Here is a 25399-nt window from a genome sequence, read left to right as displayed (position 1 = left end):
ACCTTGGTGCTTTCGAAGTTGGCCACAAACTTCAATAGTTCATCTGGATGTTGAGATTTCTGTTTCCTAGGGCATTCAATAGAATTGAAGTGAAGCCTTTGAATTCCCCTCTCCTCTCCTAGTATTCAGTGAGTCAGAATGTTTCCAGATGGAGGGCATTTAGAGTGTCAGGTATGCTAATTGAGCATGTCCGAAACCCGCAAGCCAAATGGGTTGTGCTGATCTCTAAGGTGAAGGCCAGAAGATGTATGCTGTTGGCAGAGATGAGGAGTGGTGGTGCTTGTGTATGTGCGTGAGAGAGAGAAACGCAGGCATGCTGTGTATACAAGGAGGCACATTGAAAGACAGGGTGGCATAAGAAGTGAGAAAAACTAGACCAGTCTTCCCCAACCTGGTGCCGTCCAGATGTGTTGGACTACAACTCCCCTCATCCCCAGCCAGCAGGGCAATTAGCTGGGCTGGCTGGAGATGATAGGTATTGTAATCCTACACATCTGGAGGGTGCCAGGTTGGGGAAGGCTGAACTTAGGCAGTAGGTGGAAAGCAACTGTTTGATGCTGCAATGGGTGGTGGAGGTATGGAATTAAAGAAAGGTGGCATAATGAAGAAGCCCACATAGGACTTAGGGCTTCATGCTGTTGGCAGGGAGGAAGGAGAAGGCAAAGGAACTTTGGGGATTGAGGACCATTGCCTGGTGAACCAGAGGATTGCTAGGTCTATATCCTTAGAGTGTTCTTGCACCTGTAAGAACAGAGTTGCTTCTTCTGTTACCATGGCACTGTGACCTGACAAAGTTAATGGGGAACGAGGGTCAAAAAGCAGTGGGATAAGGTGTATATGTGTGTGTGTTGACTTTCTCATATTAATATGAACTAATTTACCACTTCTTCGACTGTAGGCTACTAGTCCTATTTCTAGATGGCTGGATAATCAGTACCTTGGATTATTTTCCAGCAATCACGATGATAATGATGATAGACAGTCTATGCATGAACAAGATCTGAATACCTTAATAATTTTGTCCTTGGAACTTGTTAGAATTCTTAAATACTATTACAGCTGCACTGTTATGATGCCCAGTACTCAGCAGGGTTTCCTTTTTTTTTTCCATACAAGCAGATAATGCACATTTTACAATATGCCTGCATCAACAACTTCTCTTCCCCCTGCCCCTGATTAGATTTACTCTTTTGCTTCAAGCTACCCAGCCCCTGTCTTCCATACTGTTGATCTGCACTTCAAAGGTGGGGAGCTGTTGGTGGTGTTGTGGACAGACCAGTGCTGTACACTGGCAAAAGAAGTATCTGTATAGATTCTCCTTTACCATGTTATTTCTCTGTATATCTTTTTTTTTTAAATTTGCAAAGCATGTTGCTTGTGTTCCAACTTCAGTGCCAAAAGCTGGAATAGGAATGGAGGGGAAAATCATGTACACATTGTTGTCCTCTAGACTGATGGAACAAGAGGGCCATGGCAAGACTGAAGAGTCTATTACCCTGTTCGTACATAACATTGTTTACCCCAGGAATTGCCGTGGCCAAGTGGAAGTTTGTGCGCTGCCCCCCACATGCTTGTCTCTTCCATTTTCAGTCAACAACCCAGGAATTTGGTTGTTATCATGACGTCCAAACCAGAGCTCTGTGTTGTGTAGGGGTTAAAGAACCCAGAGTTAATCCATCAATTGCCAAGGAACCGCTGTTACGTGTGAACTAGGTCTATTAGTTGTAATTGAGCTTTTGAAGATACCAATGGAAAAGGAGGAGGAGGACAGGCATAAAAATACCATTCTCCTGATTGCTGGCAAAAATACCTTTGCTAGGGACAATAAGAAATTCATTGGGTTCACATTTTAATGCAAACTTACCAAACTCACACTTCTCGAACCTAAACACAAACAGAAACAGTTTACTACAGAAAGTCATACATTTCCAAAGTTTGTGATGCAGTTCGCAAAAATGCATATAAAATTGCGTATTTTTTTTAAATGCACAAAAGCGTACACTTGCAAGTGCCCACAAAAACGCACACATTTTTTAAAAATGCGTACATTTTTTTTAATGCAGACGAAAAACAAGAATTTTTGTGCAAACAGAAAAAATAAATGAGAAGCTGAGGCAGAAACAAGACAGAACAAATGTAAAAGGGAACAACAGAGAACCTGAGAGAAATTGCGCTTGAGAGATTTGTCCATCCCTGGTCCTTGGGCAGCTCTGTGTTACAACTGGTATTTTGTAATTGTTTTAAAAAAAGATTCTCCTGCCTGAGTCTTAACATTACCAATATCATAATCCTGGGTTTCTTTTAATTCTTCCCTTTTATTTCTTCTTCCCTTGCTCTCTGCTAGGCAAAGATGCTTTTTAGCCATATGGGGCAACTAGTCCTCACACCAATCCTTAAGGCCATTCATTTGTTGAAGTTTAACCATGTGTTTTAACTGCTGGGGTGATGTATTCAGGCTCTCCACAGAAAGACAAAGCTACACCTGTTGAACTAAACAAAGGCCTTCAGTACTATGAGGTGAGCTAGTTCTCTCCTGAGGCTGTTTACACAGATCTCCTCTTCCAGTATTTATTTTAGAGTTTTGTAAAGGGAGATAATTTGGAGGGCAAACCCGTCCTGCTTCAGAAACAGACAGAACCTGAATAAACAAACGCTTGCTGCAGATTAGTAAGAACATCTGTAGTTTTTAGATTGTTTTGAGAGCACATACCATTTTTTTTTCATTTGGGGGCTCTTGTTTGTCCATTTCCCCCCCTTCCCATCAAAAAAAAAAAAAAACAGTCACAAAGGATGGGGGAGAAGACACAGCTGCACTAGGCATGACATGCCACTGTTTTAATTTTAAGTTTTAAAGGCCCAGCAGAAGAGTGGCTTTATTGTATCTTAGGAGAGAATAAAGCCACATGCAAATTCCAGCCATGGACATCTGTTTCCTCTTGATGTGGAAGAATTCTAGCATTTTGAAGGCTATTTCAGTTCTGAAGGAGTCTGCCTTTCTCATATTTTGCTACTCTTCAACATGCTTTGCCTGTTGCCTTCTTTCCAAACCCGGTTCTGCAGTCCATCAGGCCTCTTGTTAGGCCAGGGACACTGTTGTTTATCAATCCATTTTGTAAATTAGGTTACCAAATTGTCCCCCAGCTTATTTTCTCACTTGTACGAGCTAATTCCAGCAGCATCTTCCCATACTTGAGCAAACCTGGCATCTTTCTTCTGATCTTATAAACTTTAGTGCTGTATGGTATAGGGATAGCTGCAGCTTCTCATGTATAGTTGAGCCAGTGGCTTCTCCATCTTTTACTGTTAAGCGTAGTAAGTTTTCATAGCTTGCTTAAATAAATATTCAGTTCCCATCCACCCTTCTGCTGCCTCCTGCCAGGTATAAAGAGTGCAGCAGAGAGGGGTGGTTTCTACAGTTCCCTTCCTCCCAGTCCTGCTTCTTTTTTTCTTATTTCTTCAACATGACCTGGAACGGACTGAGAGAAGCAATCTATGGGTCCTAGATGGGTGGAAAGGCTTTGTTGCTACCTGGTGACCATTGTCAGTCCTTTGACTCAGTGGCAGTGTTGGTTAATGGCATCCCTGTTTGTGGGTTAAAGATGTACTTACTTCTTTAACTGGAACGACTACTTCTAGTCTGTTGATCTACAAATAAGTTGGCAGTCATGTTAGAATGGGATAAAGAATGTTTTAATGTAATATTTTGACATGTCTTGGATATGCCTTAACTAAGATAGTTTGATGAGCCAGAAGTTTTAGGCTGTCTTTGGATTTCATGTAAACCTACCCAAAATGGTTTTAGTTACATCTGAATGATGGATATACGTCCAGACTAGTACAAGCACTTGTGAGCAACCCCAAAGTTACTAGATGAAGATTCTTTAACAGTGCTTCAGTGTACTCTGCAATTTGGGTTTCTTAACTCTTTTATGGTTGCTTTTAGCTAAACATTAAAGTAACTAAACATAATTCAATAAGAGAGCATGTATACATCTGTACTTTCTGTAACAGTATTTCCTCAGTCAAGGATGAGAGAAGAGTTAAATATCTTGCTTGCTAACTCATTGAAGGGATTTTCAGGAGCGGGCAACATCTTTGGGTTCAGGGACCATATTGGTCCTTGTGGAATCTATCGGGGTGCATGAATGGGTGGAGCTGGTGACTGGGGCAGTGGTGGGTAGGGCCAGGACACCCCCCCATTCACACCCCCACATAGCCATTCGCACATACCCCCATCCATCCATCTCTCTCTCTCTCTCTCTCTCAAACACACACACACACACACCTATTTGTTGTGGCATCAATGGAGGCTTCCCTCCCACAGCAAATAGCAGTCTTGGGGCGATTCTTGTCAGAACCATGGTGGGAAAGGAAAGGGTTAACCCTGGCTGCCTTTGCAAGGTCTGTTTGATAGCTGCAAAGAGAGACACAGTACTTAAAGTTGACATGTTTTGTGTCCTGGCTCTAAGTGGGGAAACACACACTCACACCCACACACACACACACACAGTGCATGAAGAAGAAGGAAAAGCATTTACAAAGTAAGAACAAAAAGCCATGCTATACAAGAGACTGCAGTCAGTGGCTGGGTTCACACAACACGCTAACCCACACTCAGTGGTTGAGTGTGGATTGTTGTTGAACTGTGGGTCATTTGATAAATACCATTAATGCTCTGAGGCTCAGTTCCAAAGACAGGCAGATGATGTTGCCCCAGCCAAATTGCTGTAGCTGGAGAACATGTTCAGTATTATGTGCTAATTTGGTAGCACATGCAGCTACTGTTGTGCATCAGAAATAGGTTCAGCATCTCTTAAAGCAGGTATTGTTGGAGTATATAAATATAATATCTTAACAACACGTACCATATAAACCAAGACTGAGTTAATTTTGAGCAACCAAATCAGTAAAACCTGCAACATTTGTTGTCATACATTAGAAGATAGTATTTATTATTATTAACATTGATATTATTGAGTTAAAGTATATGTGGCCAAGAGAAAATCGACAACGTTGATCTGTAAAATATTCTAAAATAATTGATGTCTGTCTGGAAGTAATTCTAGTGTTAGTCAACTCTGCTGAATAGTCACTACAGCTATATAACATCAAGCCAGACAGGCAGAGAGAGCTGGTACGCTGGTGTCTGTTTTCTGTGAACATTGTAGGAGAGTTGATGGAGCCAGCCAGCATTTTGCTGGCAGAAAGTTATCCACATGTGCGGAACACATTTTCACTGTTGTTTTAACATATTTCAGGTGTAAATATCAATGCTTGGCAGGGCGTGATGATCTTCTGTTTCGGTGATTTCTTTAGGAAAATAATCACAAAATGCAATCAGTTCACAAACCGCCAAAAAGAGAAGAAGCCTTTTCTGGAGCAAGACATTTTAATCACCCTAATTGTGGTGTAGCTGTAAAAAGGCTTGCGGTGAATCCAATCAATTTTTGTCACTCTTGGAATGACCTCGTAAAGAAAGCGGTCTTTGTATCTGTGATTCAGTGTTAGGGCCTCCCGTTCCCCCCTTCAAAGGGTGTTCTGCTAAGATGGTGTCAACATGTAAAGACTTCTTGGAAAGAAAAGATTTGGAGAATGCTTTAAAAAAATATATCACAATTAGTGTGAAATTGCAGCTTGTGGTAGCAAAATGCGTTTGTCCTGTAGATTATTATCTAGTTTCTTCTTACTGTATGTGAAGTTTTTTGAACACTTGGAAAAGCACTATATGAACACTTACCATCAGTCTCTATAATAATGTCCCAGAAGTCTGTGAATTTGTCTACTTCTTCCCTTCTCCTCCTGAACTATATTGGCAGCAGCAGGGAAAAAGCCCATGCCTTTCAGAAAGTTGAGTGGCACGGAAAGGTAATAGATTGTGGTTGAGAATCTGTTACTGTTTGCTAGGGAGGGACATATTAGTTTATTTCCAGTCCATGTTGGTTTCACATGTATTCATTCATAAATCTATTCTGTTCTGTTTCTACTTTAATCTGCACATTTTAAAAAACCTGCACAAAAATTCATATTTAAACACATTTTCAAATGTATTTTTTCTCAAAATACAGATTAAAACAAATATGATTTTATTTTTAAATCTGAAATAAAATATGATTTTCTAGATGCATTTTGGCACATTTTTTGAGATGAAAACTACATCGCAAAATTCGGATGTGTGTGAAATCCACAGGGTAGCCACATTCCGATCTGCACATTAATTGGTTTGCTTTGAAATGTGGATTGGATAAAATCCTTGAGCATCCCTGCTTTTGGCTTGAGAGGTGCCTCCTCCCATGACTACATCCTCCCAGGAATGGCTGTAAGAAAAAGCATTTCTCAGTGCAGAGTTCCAGGCCATTGTGACATCAGATGCCAATCTGTTTGTTGGAACATTCCAATTTCACAGTGCCATGTTAGGCCATGTTGCAGAATTCAAAAGTTCCCACCATTTGGTGGGCAGTTCACTGTAATAATACTGCTCTTCATCTTCCATGGCAACTAACTTCATAAGTTTATCTTACGGCTGGACAGTGTATTTGCTATTTAAATATGTCTGCCTTCTATGGCTGAGCATTGAATATCTAGTACAAGCATTAGCACAAGCCAGGGAAAGGGCCACAATTGAAAGTTAGAACACATGCTGTACATATATAAGGCCTCAGACTAAATCCCTGGTGTCTCCAATAATGGATCCTGGGTAATTAGCCTGGCAGAGTCCTGTGCCTGACATTGTAAAGAGCTGTGGCCCGTCAAGATTCACATTACTATCTTTATAGTAACCACAGGCAAGTGTGTGGGTAAACTGCATTAAAAACATCCATGCTTGTGCCAAGTAGTTAACCCATATTGTATACCAAGAATAGTAGCATTAGATCGTTGTATAAGAGATGCTTTGTAAATATGCCCTCGAATGTTATTAGCTTACAAACATTTTTACTTGCCGACCAAGAGGCCGATAGTCTGTGTTTCCATGCTGACTGTGGAGGAGGGGAGGCATGGAAATGAAGGCTACTAGTAAAAAACATTCCTTCTACCAAGCAGACAGGCAGAGGAGTGACGGAGTGATCTGTCCTCTGCCAGCCCATTTCATTTCTGTGCTGGTAACAGTGGGAGAGGCTTTAGAATGGTAACCATGTGGGCTGGTAGAGGAGGAATGGAGTACTCCATCCAGCCTCCACCAGCCCACTTACTTTTCTGCATGGAATTCCTTGTTGCTTATGGCTACCAGGCAAGTTGTTAAATAACAGTCTGATATGGAATCATTTTACATCATACATTTTGCTTCTTTTTGCTCTGGGGAAGTTTAATGAGCTATGCAGGGCATGGATGCCACATTCCTTTACCCTCTGAAGTCCTGCCTTGCCCCCTTGTGTATCCATTGCCCATACATTTTTGAGCCTGTATTCGCAGCCATAAGGGCTGGAACACTTGAAAACAATTGGAAGCCAGGCTGCTGAATTTTCCGTTTGTATGGTGTAATCATGGAATTTGGGTTGACCTCATTCTGGTTCAGTTCAGGCACCCCTGATATAATATAAGGTGATGTTGCATTTGATTCTAGGGGGCAAAGGGATCGCCCAGTTAATTCCTGCTTAAGAACGAGGCATCCTCTTGCAAGCCTGTATCTCCTCGTAAATGTATTATGCCTTTTGCTGGAAAATGAACAGGGCTTTGGCACCTGAAATTGGGAGCAGGAAGAAATTTAATCGCAGCACTTGAGTTTCATGGCCCTGATAAATAAGAATCATGTTTGACCTTTACTGTGGGGCTTTGAGATGCCACAAGGGAAATTCTTTCTTGTTTGCAACTACAAACTTCCTATGAGATTTCAGTTTGTCAGCTCAATGTACAGCAGTGACATTGATTTCTTCTCATTGCCACTTCCTGCCTGACTAGATAACAAATTTCCCATGGCAGGTGTCTGTCTAGCTCAGTTTTGCCTGACAGAGGAATGGTGTAGACTCATTTATTAATCATTAGCTGTAACATGATGAACCAGACAATAATCTTTAACTCTTGTGGTGTTGAAAAACATGGTGGAGGATGTAGAGGAGCTTTCCCCAATAAGGTGCCCTCAGATGTGTTGGACTCCATCTCTCATCGCGCCAGCCTGCATAGTATTATTCATTTATTCATTTCATTTCTATACTGCCCAATAGCCAAAGCTCTCTGGATGGTTCACAAAAATTAATGGTAGTGGGCATCCTGGCTGGGGATAATAGGAGTTGTAGTCTAACAGATCTGGAGGGCCTCAGGTTGGGGAAGGCTGATGTAGAGTGATAGAGACATTTCTGGTTGCATGGTAGGATTTTATTGTAGAAAATAGTATGTATAAAACTAACAGAAGTTGTTAGAGCTTTTTCATACTGGGCTTGTATCTCCGTATGTAAAACCGTGTTTTCTCCCAGTTTCATAGGTAAACTTTTCTCTGCATACCCATTATTGTAAAGAATGTCACTTTTTGTAGGTTACTCAAAACAGAACAAAAAGCAGTTAGAAACAAAAATAGCCCTTCCAGCTTCATTTATGTGAAATGGAATGCAATCTAGACCATCACAAGATTATTGAGTGATTAAAACTTGCGGTAATATTGAAACATGAAACCCAGAAAAGCTATTACTTAATGATTGATTCAATTAAGTCAAGTAAACAAGAAGGATAGAGAGGTTAAATCTGTGCCTTGTTAGCTGTCACCTGACAGCAGCCTTTCCATCATGCTGCAGCGGAGAGAGAGATGGGAATAGGTCACTCAATTTGCCACTCACTCTGAACTATTTCCATTGCAGCTGGTCATTTTAATGTACTGTGTAATTTTAAGAATTGGTTCCTGAGCTTGCTTTTTCCCTCTTCCCTCCTCATCCCCTTTTCCTTTTGTGTCATAGAGTTCAAATTTTAAACCTGCATCCAGGGACCATCTTGTTTGTTATTGATCTCATGTAAGCCACTCACGCCTTTTCAGGTGAAGAGTGGGTAAAATGCTTTAAATAAATAAATAATTTAGAAATCATATTGTGACTATTGTATGATTTCAAACCCAACAACATGAACAAAAACTGGAGTAACTATGAAGTTGTATAGTATGAAGTGTGTCATGTGAACTGCGTTGCAGGAGAAAACTCAAAACCAACAAGGAGTCCCCTGAGCCTCTCCTGTAGCACCCCTGAGGAGAAGAGAGAAGGAAGAGGAAAAGGCAGTCTCAAGGCAATCCCTCTCCTCAGAGATTGAGGCTGGGGAACTGACCTGTGAGCCCAGCTTTGACTTGGAGAGGTGGAGGCATATGGGAGGGAAAAGAATCAACCCAGCCTTCTTCCTGCCTGTAGCTATGGGGTGGATTTCAGTGGACCCCCTAGAAAGTACTCCTATCCTAATTTCAGTAGAAAAACTTTCAAAAATAGAAATACTGTGCTCATCCTTTGAATTGCACTTGAGAAACCTCAATACCACATGTACCACAGTGTAACTGGAGGTGTGGAAACTGTATATTGCAGAAAGATCAGTTTCTTTACCTCATGGTAGTTAAGAGAGAAACTCATAGCCATGAAAAGAAGAAGAGTGAGTACACATTTTGTTAGACTGGGTTTCCATTTTTGGAAGTTGAAATTGAGATGTAGACAGATGGTGATGTGGACAGATAGCCAGATGCAAGTGGGGTTTTTTGAGTGAATATATTAGGTTAATGTTAAGCGGTTACATCTGTTTCTGTGTTGTTTTGTTAAAAATGTATGTATTAAGTTAGTCATCTTCATAATTAAAAAAATAAAGCATAAACAATTCATGCCAGGGCTCTTGAGTGCATTTTAGCATCACATTAAATTAAATGTCACAATGAATGTTTGGCTCTCAGCTTCACTCTTCCTTATTATATGTCTGTATAGATTTAATACGACAGCTATGGTCTATGATGTAAACTTGAATGAGCTGAAGCCTGTCGTGTTGACAGTCATGGTATAATAATGTTTTACATTTAAAGATTGTAGCGCCTTTATAGAATACAGTTTTTGCACAAACACTTTACGGACATAATAAAATAACATGATAAAATAATGAATATTCTATCATAACAATGGCTACAGTCCAGGATACAGTTAGGCATGCTGAAGTCCTGTTGACTCAAGAGAGGTATAAGCAAAAATACCTGTGTACATGTGTGTGTTGCAGCCAATGGAACCAGCATAATGTTGCCTATAAGGATTAATAATGAAATAAACCTAGAAAGTTTCACTAACACATTTTCTCAACTTGTGATTTCTTCTGATGTATGCCTTCTAGGGAAGAAAGATTCATGGACAAATCCCAGAGAGTTAAAGCCCAAACAACTAGCAAACTAGATCTCCCATCGTAGCCTTAGTGGCTTAAGAGTCAATTCACACAGTCAATTTTCCCCACAATGAAGTGGTGGTGCCTCATTCTATGAATGGATTCCATGTGCATTTAGCTGGCTTCTATCAATATATAGAGGAAGTTTGATTTTCGAGACTGGCTGTGTGGATAAGAGGTTGTGGAACTAGCAGAAGTGATGAGTAGCAGAGCATGTGCAGTTGTTGTTCGGTCGTTAAGTCATGTCCGACTCTTCGTGACCCCATGGACCATAGCACGCCAGGCCTTCCTGTCCTCCGCTCTCTCCCGGAGTGTGCTCAAATTCATATTCATTGCATCGGTGATGCTATCTAGCCATCTCATCCTCTGCCGTCCCCTTCTCCTTTTGCCTTCAGTCTTTCCCAGCATCAGGGTCTTTTCCAGGGAGTTTTCTCTTTGCATTAGGTGGCCAAAATATTTGAGTTTCAGCTTCAGTATCTGTCCTTCCAATGAGCACTCAGGGTTGATTTCCTTTAGGGTTGACTGATTTGACCTCCTTGCAATCCAGGGGACTTGTAAGAGTCTTCTCCAGCACCACAGATTGAAAGCATTGATTCTTCGGCGCTCAGCCTTCCTTATAGTCCACCTCTCACAGCCATACATTACTACTGGGAAACCTATAGCTTTGATTATAGAAACCTTTGTCGGCAAGGTGATGTCTCTGCTTCTTACTATGCTGTCTAGGTTTGCCATAGCTTTCCTCCCAAGGAGCAAGTGTCTTTTAATTTCATGGCTACAGTCACCGTCTGTGGTGATCTTGGAGCCCAAGAAAGTAAAATCTGTCACTGCTTCTATTTCTTCCCCTTCTATATGCCAGGAAGTGATGGGGCCAGATGCCATGATCTTCATTTTTGTAATGTTGAGTTTCAAACCAGCTTTTGCACTCTCCACTTTCACGCTCAACAAGAGGCTCTTTAGATCCTCTTCGCTTTCTGCCATTAGGGTGGTATCGTCTGCGTATCTGAGGTTGTTGATAATTCTCCCGGCAATCTTAATTCCGACCTCTGATTCATCTAACCCAGCGTTTCTCATGATGTACTCTGCATATAAATTAAATAAGCAGGGCGACAATATACAGCCCTGTCATACTCCTTTCCCAATTTGGAACCAATCGGTTGTTCCATGTCTGGTTCTTACTGTTGCTTCTTGACCCTCATACAGGTTTCTCAGGAGACAGGTAAGGTGGTCTGGTACTCCCATCTCTTTAGGAATTTGCCACAGTTTGTTGTGATCCACACAATCAAAGGCTTTAGTATAGTCAATGAAGCAGAAGTAGACGTTTTTCTGGAATTCCCTTGCTTTCTCCATGATCCAGCGAATGTTGGCGATTTGATCTCTAGTTCCTCTGCCTCTTCGAAACCCAGCTTGTACTTCCGGCAGTTCTCGGTTCACATACTGCTGAAGCTTAGCTTGTAGGATTTTGAGCATCACCTTGCTGGCATGTGAAATGAGCGCAATTGTACGGTAGTTTGAACACTCTTTGGCATTGCCCTTCTTTGGAATTGGAATGTAAACTGACCTTTTCCAGTCTTGTGGCCACTGTTGAGTGTTCCAAATGTGTTGGCATATTGAGTGCAGCACTTTAACAGCATCATCTTTTAGGATTTTAGCTAGCTCAACTGGAATACTGTCATCTCCGCTAGCTTTGTTGTTAGTAATGTTCCGAAGGCCCACTTGACTTCACTCTCTAGGATGTTGGGCTCAAGTTTAGTGACCGCACTATCATGGCTATCATGGAAATTAAGACCTTTCCTGTATAGTTCTTCTGTGTATTCTTTCCACCTCTTCTTAATCTCCTCTGCTTCTGTTAGGTCCCTGCCTTCTTTGTCCTTTATCATGCTCATCTTTGCACAAAACATTCCCTTGAGATGTCCGATTTTCTTGAAAAGATCTCTAGTCTTTCCCATTCTATTGTTTTCCTCGATTTCTTTGCACTGTTCATTTAAGAAGGCCCTCTTGTCTCTCCCTGCTATTCTCTGGAACTCTGCATTCAGTTAGATATATCTTCCCCTTTCTCCCTTGCTTTTCTCTCCCCTTCTTTCCTCAGCTACTTGTAAAGCCTCATCAGACAGCCACTTTGCTTTCTTGCATTTCTTTTTCTTTGGGATTGATTGAGTTGCTGCCTCCTGAACAATGTTACGGACCTCCGTCCATAGTTCCTCAGGCACTCTGTCTATCAGGTCTAATCCCTGAAATCTATTCCTCACCTCCACTGTACATTCATAAGGGATATGATTTAGGTCATACCTGAATGGTTTAGTGGTTTTCCCTACGTTCTTCAATTTGAGCCAAAATTTTGCAATAAGAAGCTCATGATCTGAGCCACAGTCAGCTCCAGGTCTTGTTTTTACTGACTGTATATAGCTCATCCATCTTTGGCTGCAAAGTACATAATCAATCTGATTTCAGTATTGACCATCTAGTGATGTCCATGTGTAGAGTCACCTCTTGTGCTGTTGGAAAATAGTGTTTTGCTATGATCAGCGTGTTCTCTTGGCAAAACTCTATTAGCCTTTGTCCTGCTTCATTTTGTACACCAAGGCCATGCTTGCCTGTTATCCCGGTGATTTCTTGACTTCCTACTTTAGCATTCCAATCCCCTATGATGAAGAGGACATCTTTTTTTGGTGTTAGTTCTAGAAGGTGTTGTAGGTCTTCATAGAACCGATCAACCTCAGCTTCTTCGGCCTCAGTGGTTGGGGCATAGACTTGAATTACTGTGATGTTGAATGGTTTGCCTTGGATTCGTACTGAGATCATTCTATCGTTTTTGAGATTGTACTGCAGTACTGCTTTTCCCACCCTTTTGTTGACTATGAGTGCTACTCCATTTCTTCTAAGGGATTCTTGCCCACAGTAGTAGATATAATGGTCACCTGAATTAAATTCGCCCATGCCTGTCCATTTTAGTTCGCTGATTCCCAAGATGTCGATGTTCAATCTTGCCATCTCATGTTAGACCACCTCCAGCTTACCTTGATTCATTGATGTTACATTCCAGGTTCCTAAACAATATTGTTCTTTACAGCATCGGACTTTCTTTTCACCACCAGACACATCCACAGCTGAGTGTCCTTTTGGCTTTCGCCCAGCCGCTTCACTCTTTCTGGTGCTACTTGGAAATTCCCTCTGCTCTTCCCCAGTAGTATATTGGACACCTTCCGACCTGAGGGGCTCATCTTCCGGCATCGTATCTTTTAGCCTTGTGATACGTTCCATGGGGTTTTCTTGGCAAGAATACTGGAGTGGGTTGCCATTTCCTTCTCCAGTGGACCACATTTTATCAGAACTCTCCACCATGACCTGTCCGTCTTGGGTGGCCCTGCACAGCATAGCTTATGGCTTCACTGAGTTACGCAAGCCCCTTCGCCACAACAAGGCTGTGATCCATGAAGGGGAGCATGTGCTGTACCCATTAAGAAAACCAGATCTCTGTCATAAAGGGACTGCAGAGAGTAATCAAGTGGTAGAAAAGAGTGGTCATTAGAACCTTCCCAAAGCTTCTACCACCACAGTCAAACCCCTGAGTCTTGAGTGTGTGAATGGAAATTCTTTATCTGAGCCTTTATATCTTTGAAATCAGAGGATGAAAAAAGGGGCCAATGAGTGTTTAGGTGTTTAGATGTGGATGACCGATAGAAAAGGTGGATGGCTAACCTCTAAGAGATACATTTTCAAGCATTGACAACTTGGGTTCTCAAGAGATTAATAACTCCAAGGATCTTCTCGATTTCCAGTGGTCAGGATTGCCTTGAGGACAACCAGATATTATAAATATACTTTCCCTTATTAAGTGTCTCAGTCTTCAATTAAACGTAAATCTTTGTGATGGCTGAGCTGGCAGTTTTTTGGCAGGCTGGGTTTCTGTACATAGTTTCTAAACCATCCTCTATATTACTTTTCCAGACTTTAAGTCAAACTTCAGAACTTACCATACTCAGCAGTGCCAGTTAGCACACTTAGAGCCCACCCTGGTTACAATACACTAACCTCTCGGCAGGGAACATGCTAAATGAAGTCAAAGGTTCTGTAGCAAAACCAGCCATCTAACAGCCATGTGTATAATATATTCCTCCAAGATTTATAATTTTAATAAGTTACCATTCCCCAAATGAACAATAACTTTTCCTAATTTAGTAAGCCAACTAACATGCCAGCATAATTTTGCTGATGTGACCAGTGTGATTTTTCTCTTTCTCTCTCCTCAACTCTAGATTCCGTTTTCTCTTGTACAATTTCCTCTGTGGGAGTACTTAAAGGTAAGTCCCTCATATTGAAATTCTGAATGTAAAAATCATTGTAATGTGGATGATACCAAAGTAAAAGAGAGATCCATGGTCAAAAAGGCAATGCAAAATGAAGCAGGGGTTAAAAGAACGGGCAAACAGTAATAAAGACCAAGAAAGGCTAACTGCAGAAAACCAGGATAAAGCCAAGGAAAAGGTTTTTGTATAGTGGTCAATATTTTAGTTAATGTGAGATCAGTATAACATAGCAGTATGTTTTTCATGGATTTGTACAAGAGATAGAAATAGAACTGATAGGGCAGCCTGATTATAAGGTTTGGCAGTCTAATCATATACAAATCTGTTCTTCTTCCCGACTTTCCTTGTCACTGACCAGCCTTCCCCAACCTTGTGCCCTCCACATATTTAGACTACAACTTCCAGAAGCCCCAGCCAGCATTCCCAGTGGTCAGGAATGATGGGAGTTGTACTCCAAAACATCTGGAAGGCTGCACTAAACTACCCTGGAGAGAAGAACATTGCTGTCACCGTACTGCACTGCTATACCACAGAGCTTATTGTGAAGGTTGGGAGAAAGTGAAGAAACTAAGAGCGCAATCCTGTGCACATTTAGACAGGAGAATGTCTTGTGACTCCCAGCATTCCCCAGCCAGCCATGGTGGCTGGGTAATGCTGGTAGTTGTAGGACTTTTTCCTGCCTAAACATTCATAGGATTGCACCCTAACTCTCTTTGTGGCAAATTGAGGATGCCCTGAGGAAGAGCCTGTAGGAATGTGAAACCCTATAGCATGTTTAAAGATAGATTGTATTAAAGATATGTGTACAGGCATCACCCAAGTATTCTTTATTACACAATGACTCATATTTCTTATCCCTTGGTTCCTCCTTTTTCTGTCCCCCTCCCCCCAGCCCCAGTCCTAAATTTATGCAAAGTACATTATCAGTGTTGTTCATTCTGGGTCCAGAATGTGGGTCAGCTTGTCATAGCATTTGGATGTTTTTAGAGGTGGGGGGCACGGATTGCAAAATCCAGTCTGCCCAACCTAAAATTTACTGCACTGATTATTAAGTGTGGTCATGCAGAAATATTTTGTTCAGGGAAACTTTGTGGGCTCCTCTTCTAAATCATGCTTTGAACTGAGGCACAGTTAGCTTAAATTGTACTGGTGGTTTTGGAGCTGAATCCACTTGCCCACTTGGAACTTGACTGAGACCACAAAATAATTTTACATAAACCACCAAACTGCTGTTAGATTCTAGTAGATTTCAGCCACTACCAGGATTTGCTTGAGTGACATAAAAAGAAATCTGAGATACATTTTCCACATCCTGCTGGATGAAGCCCCAAAGTGTAGCTTCACATAACTTGAAATCAAGAGAATAGTGTTTCTGATCATGTTTAGCTTATCCATGTTTAAATACCTTATTTGGATAGTTTGAAGTATTGTATAGCATTTTAAGAGCAACCTAATTTATTAATGGGGCACAGGGGCAGGATGGCAAGAACAGTAGGAAATGCAAGGAAGCTTCTACAGCAATTATTATCAATTATATTATTACATTTTAAATATGTCTTTTTATAATTTAAAGGATACATTTGAGATGTTGGAAAAACAGTTTCATTTTGACATTTGTGTATTGGAAATGCCATTTGTAAGATGCCGTTGCAAATTTTGTATTGGCAAACATTGGACTACAGTTTTGTAGACTGAGTCCTTTGAATAAGGCAGAAAACAATAAAGGAACTCAAATGCATGTGATGATGGTGATTTAAAAACTGTATATGCTGCCTATAGCTGGGCACTCAGGCCAGCTTACAACAAAGATAAAAAAGTATTTATGTAAATAAATCAATGCAGCATATAAAAACAAAGCTCAGATAAATGGAATTTTAAAGCAGGAACAGGTTAAAATTCCTGAGAAATTAAAAAGGTATTTGTCAGGCCATAGAATGACATCAAGGTAGGATCCAGGCAAGCCTTTCGGGTGTTGTCACTGAAAAGGCCCTGATATGAGATGGGTAGCCGCCCATCTCATATCAGCTGGCAGAAGCACCTGGAGAAAGCCGCAGGCGAAGATCTTAAAGTCTGGGTAGGTGAATAGAGGTGATCCTTTCAGATGTCCTGGTCCCAAGCCATGAAAGTAAAAACCAGTGCTTTGAATTGGGCCTGGAAATGGACTGTGAGCCAGTGAAGCTGGCAAAGCAGTTGTATGATACGCCCAGCCCCAGTTAGCAGTCTTGCAGCTCTGTTCTGAACTAACAAGTTTCTGGACCATCTTCAAAGGCAGCCCCATGTATAACCCAATGCAATAGTCTGAACAGGAGGTTACCAGAACAAGGATAACTGAAGCCAGGCTATTCCTATCAAGGTAGGGTCATAATTGGCATACCAGCCAAAACTGATAAAAGGCGATCTATACCGCACAGGTAATCTGTGCCTCTAACAACAAAGGTGGATCAAGGAGCACCCCCCCAACAACACATTTGATCCTTTAGGGGGAGTGCAACCCCCTCCAGGATGAATGCCACTCATCTGGGAAGATGAACTATTTATTAACAGTATCTCCATCTTGTCTAGATGGAGTTGCAGTTTGTTGGCCCTCTTCCAGTCCATTACTGTGCCCAGGCCTTGATTTAGCAGCCCGCCTGCCTCACCTGATGAAAAGGTGAAATAGACTTGGTGTTATCCACATCTTGACGACATCTCACTCCAAACCTCCAGCTGACCTCACTCAGCGGTTTCATGGGAGATACTATATGGGAGTATGGGAGATACTATAGAACCCTGTGGGAGCCCAAAACACAAATGCCAAAGCGTCAAGCAGAATTCCCCAATACCATCTTCAGGAATTGGCCATCCAAGGAAGAGTTGGAACCACTATAGAAAAGTGAGCCCAAGCCCAAGCTGCCTGTTCAGAGGGAACTATAGTCAATGGTTGCCAAAGCTGCTGAGAAGTCCAGGGCAATCAACAGGGTCACAGTCCCCCTGTATTTCTTCTAGCACAGGTCATCCCATAGGTGTCCAGGATAGTTTCCGTGCCAGATCAGGACTGAAACCCAGTTGAAATGGATCTAGAAAATCAGACTCCCCTAAGAGTGCCTGAAACTGATCAGCAACCACCCACTCAAACCCCTTTCCTAGGATGGGAATTTTTGCCACTGGCTGATACTTAATAAAATCTGGGTCCAAAGCAGGTTTCTTCAGGAGCGGTCATACAAGGCACCTGGGACGAGAAAGGTGTCTGGGGGCCAACTGGACAATCCCAAACCCAGAGATTCCCAGTTGAAGCTCCAGAGTCCCTGACATGCACTTACTTGGGAAATTGCTAAATTTATCACAAAAATGTATTGGGTAGGATACAGTTTTACGAAACCAACTGGCTGGTTATAAGATGCATTTTGGCAAAAGTATTCTCATTGTGCTAGTATCTGGGAATTGTCTCAACCTACAGGGTAACTTCACTTACCTTATTAGGAATCTGTTTTAATACCATAGTATAGGAACGGTTTCCTATTAAGTTGTATATTGTAGAGCTACTCTGACATAGTAATTGCTAGGTAAGTATAATTTTGTTCTGGACAATGGAGATGACAGCATTAAGGGGGAGGGAGGAAATAGACAGCGTGCTCTCCAAAACCACTTAAAACAGGCACATGATGTAATGATTCCCAGAATACAAGGCTGTTTCGGCAAACATTCACAATGCTGTGGAGGTGAAAGAGCGTAAAGTTACGCCAGTGGAATTCAGCTCCCAAGGTAAATACGCAATTCAGGTTTTAGATAGAAGGTAATCTAAATATGGTTTCCAGTAAAATGCAGGGTCTCTTCAGTAATAAACGCATTGCAAGATGTTGATTCAGTGGTAGCATGAGCCTAAAATTAATCTCAAGTTGCTCAGGTGGCTTCAGGCACCGCATCCGAATAAGAGGCTTAAAGTTTCACGTATTATTTAAGGTATTATTTAAGCGTGGCAGTGCTTAAGGCTGAAGCCCTGGCTTTTCAGTAGGAGGAATTTTATATGGGTTAGTTACACCCTTTTTAAAAAAACAAAAGAAAATGTCATGAAGAAGAATGCTACTGTAGCCCCTTTGGGCAAGACGATTTGCAGAGCTGGCTTAGCAGTGGAATGATTGCAACTGGGGTGGCTGACTTTTCAAAGATTTCACCTCAACAACCTAGCTGGGAGTAGACATTGGTCCTGTTTAGACATCAGGGTAAGCCCTGATTTTGGAACTCTCCATGAAGGCTTAGCGTGATGTCTGAATGGCATTTTTCCAAACCATGGTGGTTTATTAACCACTCTCACTAACCACTTGCTGCAACATGGTTAGCAGCCCTAACGGTGGTTTAGTGTGACGTCTGAGCAGGCCGCTATGATTAACTGAGTGCTACCATAGAGCTCGGGCGCAAGAGCGGCCAAAATCAGCCCAGCCACTCGTGTCAGTGCTCCAAATCTCCATTGTCAAAATCTGCGAAAAACACATGATGCGGCAGCCAAGAGCCAGCCTCCTCATTCTATGTCCCTGCCCGCAGTACGAAAATTGGAGAAGCGCGTGGGGAGCAAAGATGCTTTTGATCCCAAGCTACTGTTATTGGCACACCTTGAGCACTTAGTACTCCCAGGGACAAGCACCTGTGTCCACCAAGATAAGGGAAGACATCCCTGCCCGGCTGGCAGCTGGCTAAGCAGCAGCATCCCTGCCTCAAGCAGTGCCGCTGCCCCCAAACCTGCACCCCCCTGTCCCTGTGAAATGGCCACCTGCGGTTGCTGCGGTGCCAAGCCCAAAGATAGCTGCTGGCCGCTGCTGCAGCACCAAGCACCAAAATGGCCACCCGCAGCAGTTTCCTCCACTGAGGCCCCCAAATGGCTGCCTGCAGCATCTTCCTCTGCTGAGGCTCCAAAATGACCACCCATAGCAGCTTCCTCCGCTGAGGCTGCTGGGATGCATGGTGGCCTGTCCAGACTATGGAATTTAGTGGTAACCATGGTGGTTAGTGAGTGGTTAGGCTAACCACACTGCGGGCTGTGGTTACCTGCACATGTGGCGAGGGCTTTCACACTGTTTAGCACTAACCACCCTTCCCCGATGTGCATCTTCCCCATTGATACAAACTATTTCTGTGTCCTAACTTTGGATACAAGAACTGACTATAGGATCTCTGCTTAACCTTACATGTCATCTCAGAGCCCCAGCCCATGATGGCTTGGAACAGGGCCTTTAGTATCACAGCGCCCGCTCTCTGGAACTCCCTACTAGTACAAATTAGACAGGCTCCAACCATTCTGGATTTGTTGTGCCTACTAAAAACTTGTTCCAGCAAGGTTTCCTAGAACAGTGATTTGTCTTATATATTTAGGGGCAATCCTATATATGCTTAGGCAGAAAAGGTCCTACAACTCCCAGCATTCCCCAGCGAGCCATGCTGGTTAGCAAATGCTAGGAGTTGTAGGACTTTTTTCTGTCTAGACATGCATAGGATCACATCCTTATTTATATATTTTATTTATTTATGTTTTGCCTTTCTACAAAAAAATGGTGCTTATTCCTTGTTGTCATCTTATTGTCTGTTCTTATTTTTATACAGTATTTTATTAACTATGTAAAACATTGTTTTTAAAACTTTGTCTTTATACAGTATATTGTATTCTAATTCTGGTTTTATACTGTATTTGTCTATCATTCAGACATTTCTTTTTAATGTAAGCGATTCATACATATCAGTAATTAATCAATAACATAATATAGAAGCAGGCCATGAATACTTCCAGGGAGGGAAGGTGGTTGATCGCTTCACTGAATAGCATACGTGTTCTTACTCTACAGTCCTCTGCACGGTTCCTTGGAATGACTGTAAAGTACTTACCTTGGATTCAACTTGCATAGGATTGGGCTACACAGCAATTTTTCCTGATTACTGACATAAACGTATCCAGTGGCCACTCGAACCCATTGCTCTTTCTTCTTTCCTCAGCGGTCAGAGGAAAGAGTTTGGTGCTTAAAAATGGTTACGGTGCATCACAACCCTTTCCCTCATTACTATTCTAAACAATCATTCTGAGATGCTCCAGTGTTATAGACCTGTACAGCTGGGGTGGGCAACTTGTGGTCCTCCAGATGTTTTGGCCTACAACTCCTACTGTTCTCACTGTTGGCTGTGCTGGCTGATGGGAGTTCTAGGCCCAAACATCTGGAGGGTCACAAGCCCCCCCCCCGAAGCATTGTTGTTATGCTTTAAAAAAAAATCAGTTATTTCTATTGATAATTGATCCATTTATTTTCAGTGTTTAGCATCTTGCATCTCTGACAGCTCATGGGGGACATGTGCATGCTTGCTATCTCTCTCTCTCTCTCTCTCTCTCTCTCTCTCTCTCTCTCTGTATAGCGCACTTCTTGGCAATACCAATATTCCTAAAATGGTTCTCACTGAGTTCCAAGCAAGTGAATGTTCTCCCATATTATTTCCTTTTCTCTCTTTCTGCTGTCTGTTCCCCCCACCCCCACCCCCACCCTGCTCCCAGTGTAGCTTTCCATTTCTCTTCTTACTTTTCTCAGTGGCATTTAAGCCCAGGGTTGATGAAAGCCAGACAAAGCCTTAAACCCATTTCCTTGCAAGCTGTTCAGTAAGCGTTCTACCATTCCCTTCTCCATCTTGGTGTAACAACTCTGCTTCTTTGGGGGATTAAGCACTAATCGTCCCAGTTACACTAACGTGTCTGCCATTTGTTTAGGTGCTCTTTCACGGAAACCAGATTTCTAGTGCACTGTTTCAAGGCAGATGATGTCACTTTCATCCAATGGGGAGTGCAAATTCCATTTGCCTAACGGCCGTCTTACCCACCCCACCCCCAGAACAATATAGCCACAGCTGTTCAGCAAACAAAACCTCACTTTATTAGTGTCACAATAACAGTTATTCACAGTGGCTTTAAAATACTGTCAGACATTCTTGTGCACCATCTGTAAGTTGCCGTATGCTTGGAACAGTGAAGGGAAAGGTAGTGCATTACTGGCCATGTTAAAACACCCTTTGAAACTGTTCAAGAGTTTTGAAAGAGGAAGCATGTTGGAAACAGGCTCCCGAGGATGAATCCACATGGAGTTTCTTCACTGCTTTCAGTCCTGTTTTTAGAATGGGGAAGCGATCCTAATTCTAGGGAGTTTGTACATGCCTCGTTCTAAATATGTACTGAAAGCATTCTCGGCTCCAAAGCTTGTTACTGCCTCTGGAGTACTTCTGTTCTTAGAACACCAGTTTGGATAGCACTGCAACACAGGCAGATTAGTTCTTTCTTTCTGATCAGGAATTCTTGGTTAGTACTATTGTTTTTCTGTTTGCAGCATTATCTACAGGAAAAGAGTTCCTTCATAGGGCGCATTGGAAAATCTTTCCGGTATACAGTACAGTTAGAGAAAAGTAGGCATAAGTTGGAGGGGATCTCATGAGGAAATCAATCCCACTCTTTGCAATAGCAGGATGAACTGTCCTTAAACCAGGGCAGAGATGTGTAGCCCTCCAGATGTTGTTGGACTGCAACTCCCAGCAACCCTAGCCAGCATAGCCAATGGTGAGGGAGCATGGTAGTTGCAGTCTAACAACATCTGGAGGGCCACACGTTCCCCACCTCTGCCTGAAATGACTGCTGGTAGAGGCTCATCCAGTAAACATTAAAGCTGAAAGCCTAGCTCAGCCCTGTAATATGTCCATTGCATTATACAAAGAGGGTGCCTTTAAGCATGTGTGGGATGCAATTAAAAATATTCTGCCATATAGATTCAGTCAACCCCCCCCACACACACACACACACACATTGAAAGAATGCATGAGGAGGTCATGGGGCCATGCTGTGTAGCCCTGCTGCCAAAGTGCATACCGGCTGCATGAAGACGTTCTCACACATGAGGGAGGGGGGACCTTATTGGCCAGATAGGACCCCTTCACATGGCCGCTGAATACAGGGCCAGGTGGGGCTATGCTGCACAACCCCCTTCATGTATTCGTTCAGTGTGTGAAGGAGGGTTGAGCTGACTGCCCTGTTGAGTCAGACAATTGGTCCTTTCAATACAGTTCCGTCTAATCTGACTGGCAGCGGCTCTCCAGGGTGAGGGCTTTTTAACTGGAGATGCCAAGCAGTGGTGCAGTAGGTGACGAGGCCATCAGGGCAGCAGAAGCAAACTCCCATTTTATTCCTGTAGTCGCAACAGTGCTATGATTTACAGGAGCTTAAAATGCAAAACTGCACATGCGTGGCGTATTTTTGTTGTGATCATCCTTGGAAAACATTCTAACATACCTGGAATGTAGAAGCAGTTGTAAAGCATGGCATGGCAGTTGCGGAGATGGGGTTGGGGGGAAGGAGAGAAATGTCAGTTATGTGCTTCACAACTGAAATCACATGCGCAGCTGTTTAAAAACCTCCCCCCACCCCTAAAGACCATGAAGTCCAAGGTCTAAAATTACCTAGCTGCACCAAGCCTGGCACCTTCTCTGTGCAGTGCATGGTGTTGTAGCTCCTCTACTTCTGTTCCCCTGGATAATCATCTGTGATGAGAGGGCAGGGCTTCTGGACAGGCAAGAACGTCAGCACCTCTTTTCTTAGAAATTCAGAACTGTGTCACGCTAGGAAGCAGAAGCTGAGAGCAGCAGTAAGCAATGCTTGGCCCAGTTGGGTGAGAGAAATACAGAGGCCTGATCTGGAGCCTGGCAGAAACTTTAAAAGAATGTAACATATTCCATGTATCAGAACCCTTTTATGTCCTGCTTGTGGGCTTCCCAGAGGCATCTGGTTGGCCGCTGTGGGAAACGGGATGCTGGACAAGGTAGGCTTTTGGTCTGATCCAGCAGGGCTCTTATTACATAACCTCCATCACTTTTAAACAAGCTGGAACGTGCCCAGACACCTTGGAGAGAAGTTGATGGGAGGCCGAGCAACTTTACCAAGGCCCCTATTGTTGTTTTAACGTATTTATATCCTGCTGTTCTGCTCATACAAGAAATACAGCAATTTTTTAAATTATAAAACCATGCCAATTTGCAATCGAAAACAGCAGCTGATGGGTTCGATCCAGTGATACGTGGAGTAGAACTCCTCAAACTGGATGATCTGGCAGGCGGAAGAGTGGTGGACTTTTCTCTCATTCCCCCTCTCTCCTGCAGCCCCTGATCTCCCCCCCACAATTGCTCTGGAGGTTTTGGGAGATCTTTCAGAGCAGTGTGTGTGTGTGTGTGTGTGTGTGGTGGCAGCGGCTTAGGGGTTGCCAGGGGGGAGGATGAATCTGCAGCAATTGCCGCCTTGCTCCCTTTCTCCAGCAGGATGTAGACCTTGCATTCATGGAGGAGCAACACCGGATCCAGCTTAATAAACATTAATTTAAAACAAGCAAAGCTTTGGTGGGGAAAAACACATTATTTTTGTGAATACTTGAAAAAACGTGAGGGTCTATTGAGCATTTGCAAGGCAAACTTTAAAAAACTCAAGTTTTGGCTACTGCCTGATGCTCCTGAGCATAATTTGCTGTGGGATGTGAGATTTGTAGGGTTTTTTTCCTGTTAGTTTTCATGCTCAAGAACAGGGGTGGACAACATGCTGCCCCTGCTGCCTCCAACTGTCCCTATAATTCAGTAAAAAAAAAATGGGGTAGGAATGGCATCCATAGTGGCTACGGAACACCAGAAGGGTAAAAATTAGCCCTTTTTAATTTTCAAAGTTTTTTGGTGCCTGCAAGAGGGCGGGGCAAAAGTTCCCCAGACCTTCTGCAGTTGCCCACCTCTCCTCAAGAGGCTGGAAATGGCTAACATTGCCAGAATGTGCTTTTGTTGGGAAAGGCGGAGGAGAGACCAGGAGGCCTGAGGTGTGAATGTAGAAATACACTGTTCCCCCAGGCCTCCCCAGCCTCCTTCCCTCCCTCTCTGCAGCACCCCAACTAGGTGGGTGAAAAAGCCCATCTAGTCAAAATGCAGAGCGGGAGGACTACAGAGGCGAAGATCACCCCTGCTGCTCCTCTCGCTCTGTTTTGGATGCCCGTAAGCCTCCGGGTTCAGAGGCTTATGAGCATTGGGATAGGATTGCGCCCTAAAACATAAAAAAATATAAAATAGCCAAAATCAATTTCCACTAAAATACCGTAATAAAACAACTAAAACAGCCATACAGAATAAAAAGCTCATCGTATGCCTTCAAATGCCTGGGAGCAGAGGATAGTGTTGACCTGAAAGTACAATGCCTTCCCGAAACATATGTATTTTTAAGCATTTATGGACAGTATCCAAGAGGGCCACTCTGCCTCTGCTGGTTCTGTTGCACTCACAGGAGTGATATCTTGCACAGTGGGGCCTTTGCACTTCTAAAAATAACCCCGTATTGGTACAGTCAAGTTCCGCTGACCTGCTCCATTCTGGAAATGAGCATTTCCGCTCGTTTCAAGTTATTTTTTAGACGTTGCCAAGAGTGGTTGCTCCTGTGAGTGCACAGGCACAATGTGCCACTTTTCCAACAAGTGTTCCAAGTGGCTAATGAGCATAGTTATTACGGAAGATGGTAGTTGTCAGGAGCACCCTAGCGGCCTCTTTCAGTACACTCCAATAGCCAACTCAAGACACAGATGAAAGGATTCTTTTCAAGGCTTTAATCCTTTTGCAACTTAATATTTCTTTCAGATGCTAATCACCAGCAACTAAGCAATGAACAGCAGAGTAGCCTATGCTCCAGGTTAGGCAGTTGGTCCCCGTTTGAAGGAGAATCACTTGAAGACCCTGAACTTATGGGCTAGGGAGAGATCCTCCCTCTTTCCCTTGGG

The 25399-nt window shown here is 42.8% G+C and overlaps 1 protein-coding gene across 8 annotated transcripts in view; it reads left to right on the top strand.

Annotated features, from left to right (window-relative positions):
- Nucleotides 1-25399, top strand: part of SLC25A26 (solute carrier family 25 member 26) — a 176027-nt gene that overhangs the window by 117554 nt on the left and 33074 nt on the right. For 5 of the 8 annotated variants that reach the window (XR_014788571.1, XR_014788570.1, XM_084840458.1 and 2 more), the window contains one exon: nucleotides 14568-14612. Coding sequence is in view for 6 of the 8 variants with exons in the window: in XM_084840458.1 (XP_084696584.1) it covers nucleotides 14568-14612 (45 nt within the window). In the remaining 2 variants the exon portion in view is untranslated. Of the gene's footprint in view, nucleotides 1-14567; nucleotides 14613-14976; nucleotides 16356-25399 lie in introns of those variants that run through there. The other 3 variants (XM_084840456.1, XM_084840460.1, XM_084840457.1) reach the window with 3 other exon arrangements.

This window comes from Heloderma suspectum, chromosome 2, assembly GCF_057233095.1.
Source record: "Heloderma suspectum isolate Gila_16-S chromosome 2, 16-S_ref, whole genome shotgun sequence".
Lineage (NCBI taxonomy): Eukaryota > Metazoa > Chordata > Lepidosauria > Squamata > Helodermatidae > Heloderma > Heloderma suspectum.
Note: the sequence above shows the minus strand (reverse complement) of the source record. Positions and strands in the feature narration are given on the sequence as shown.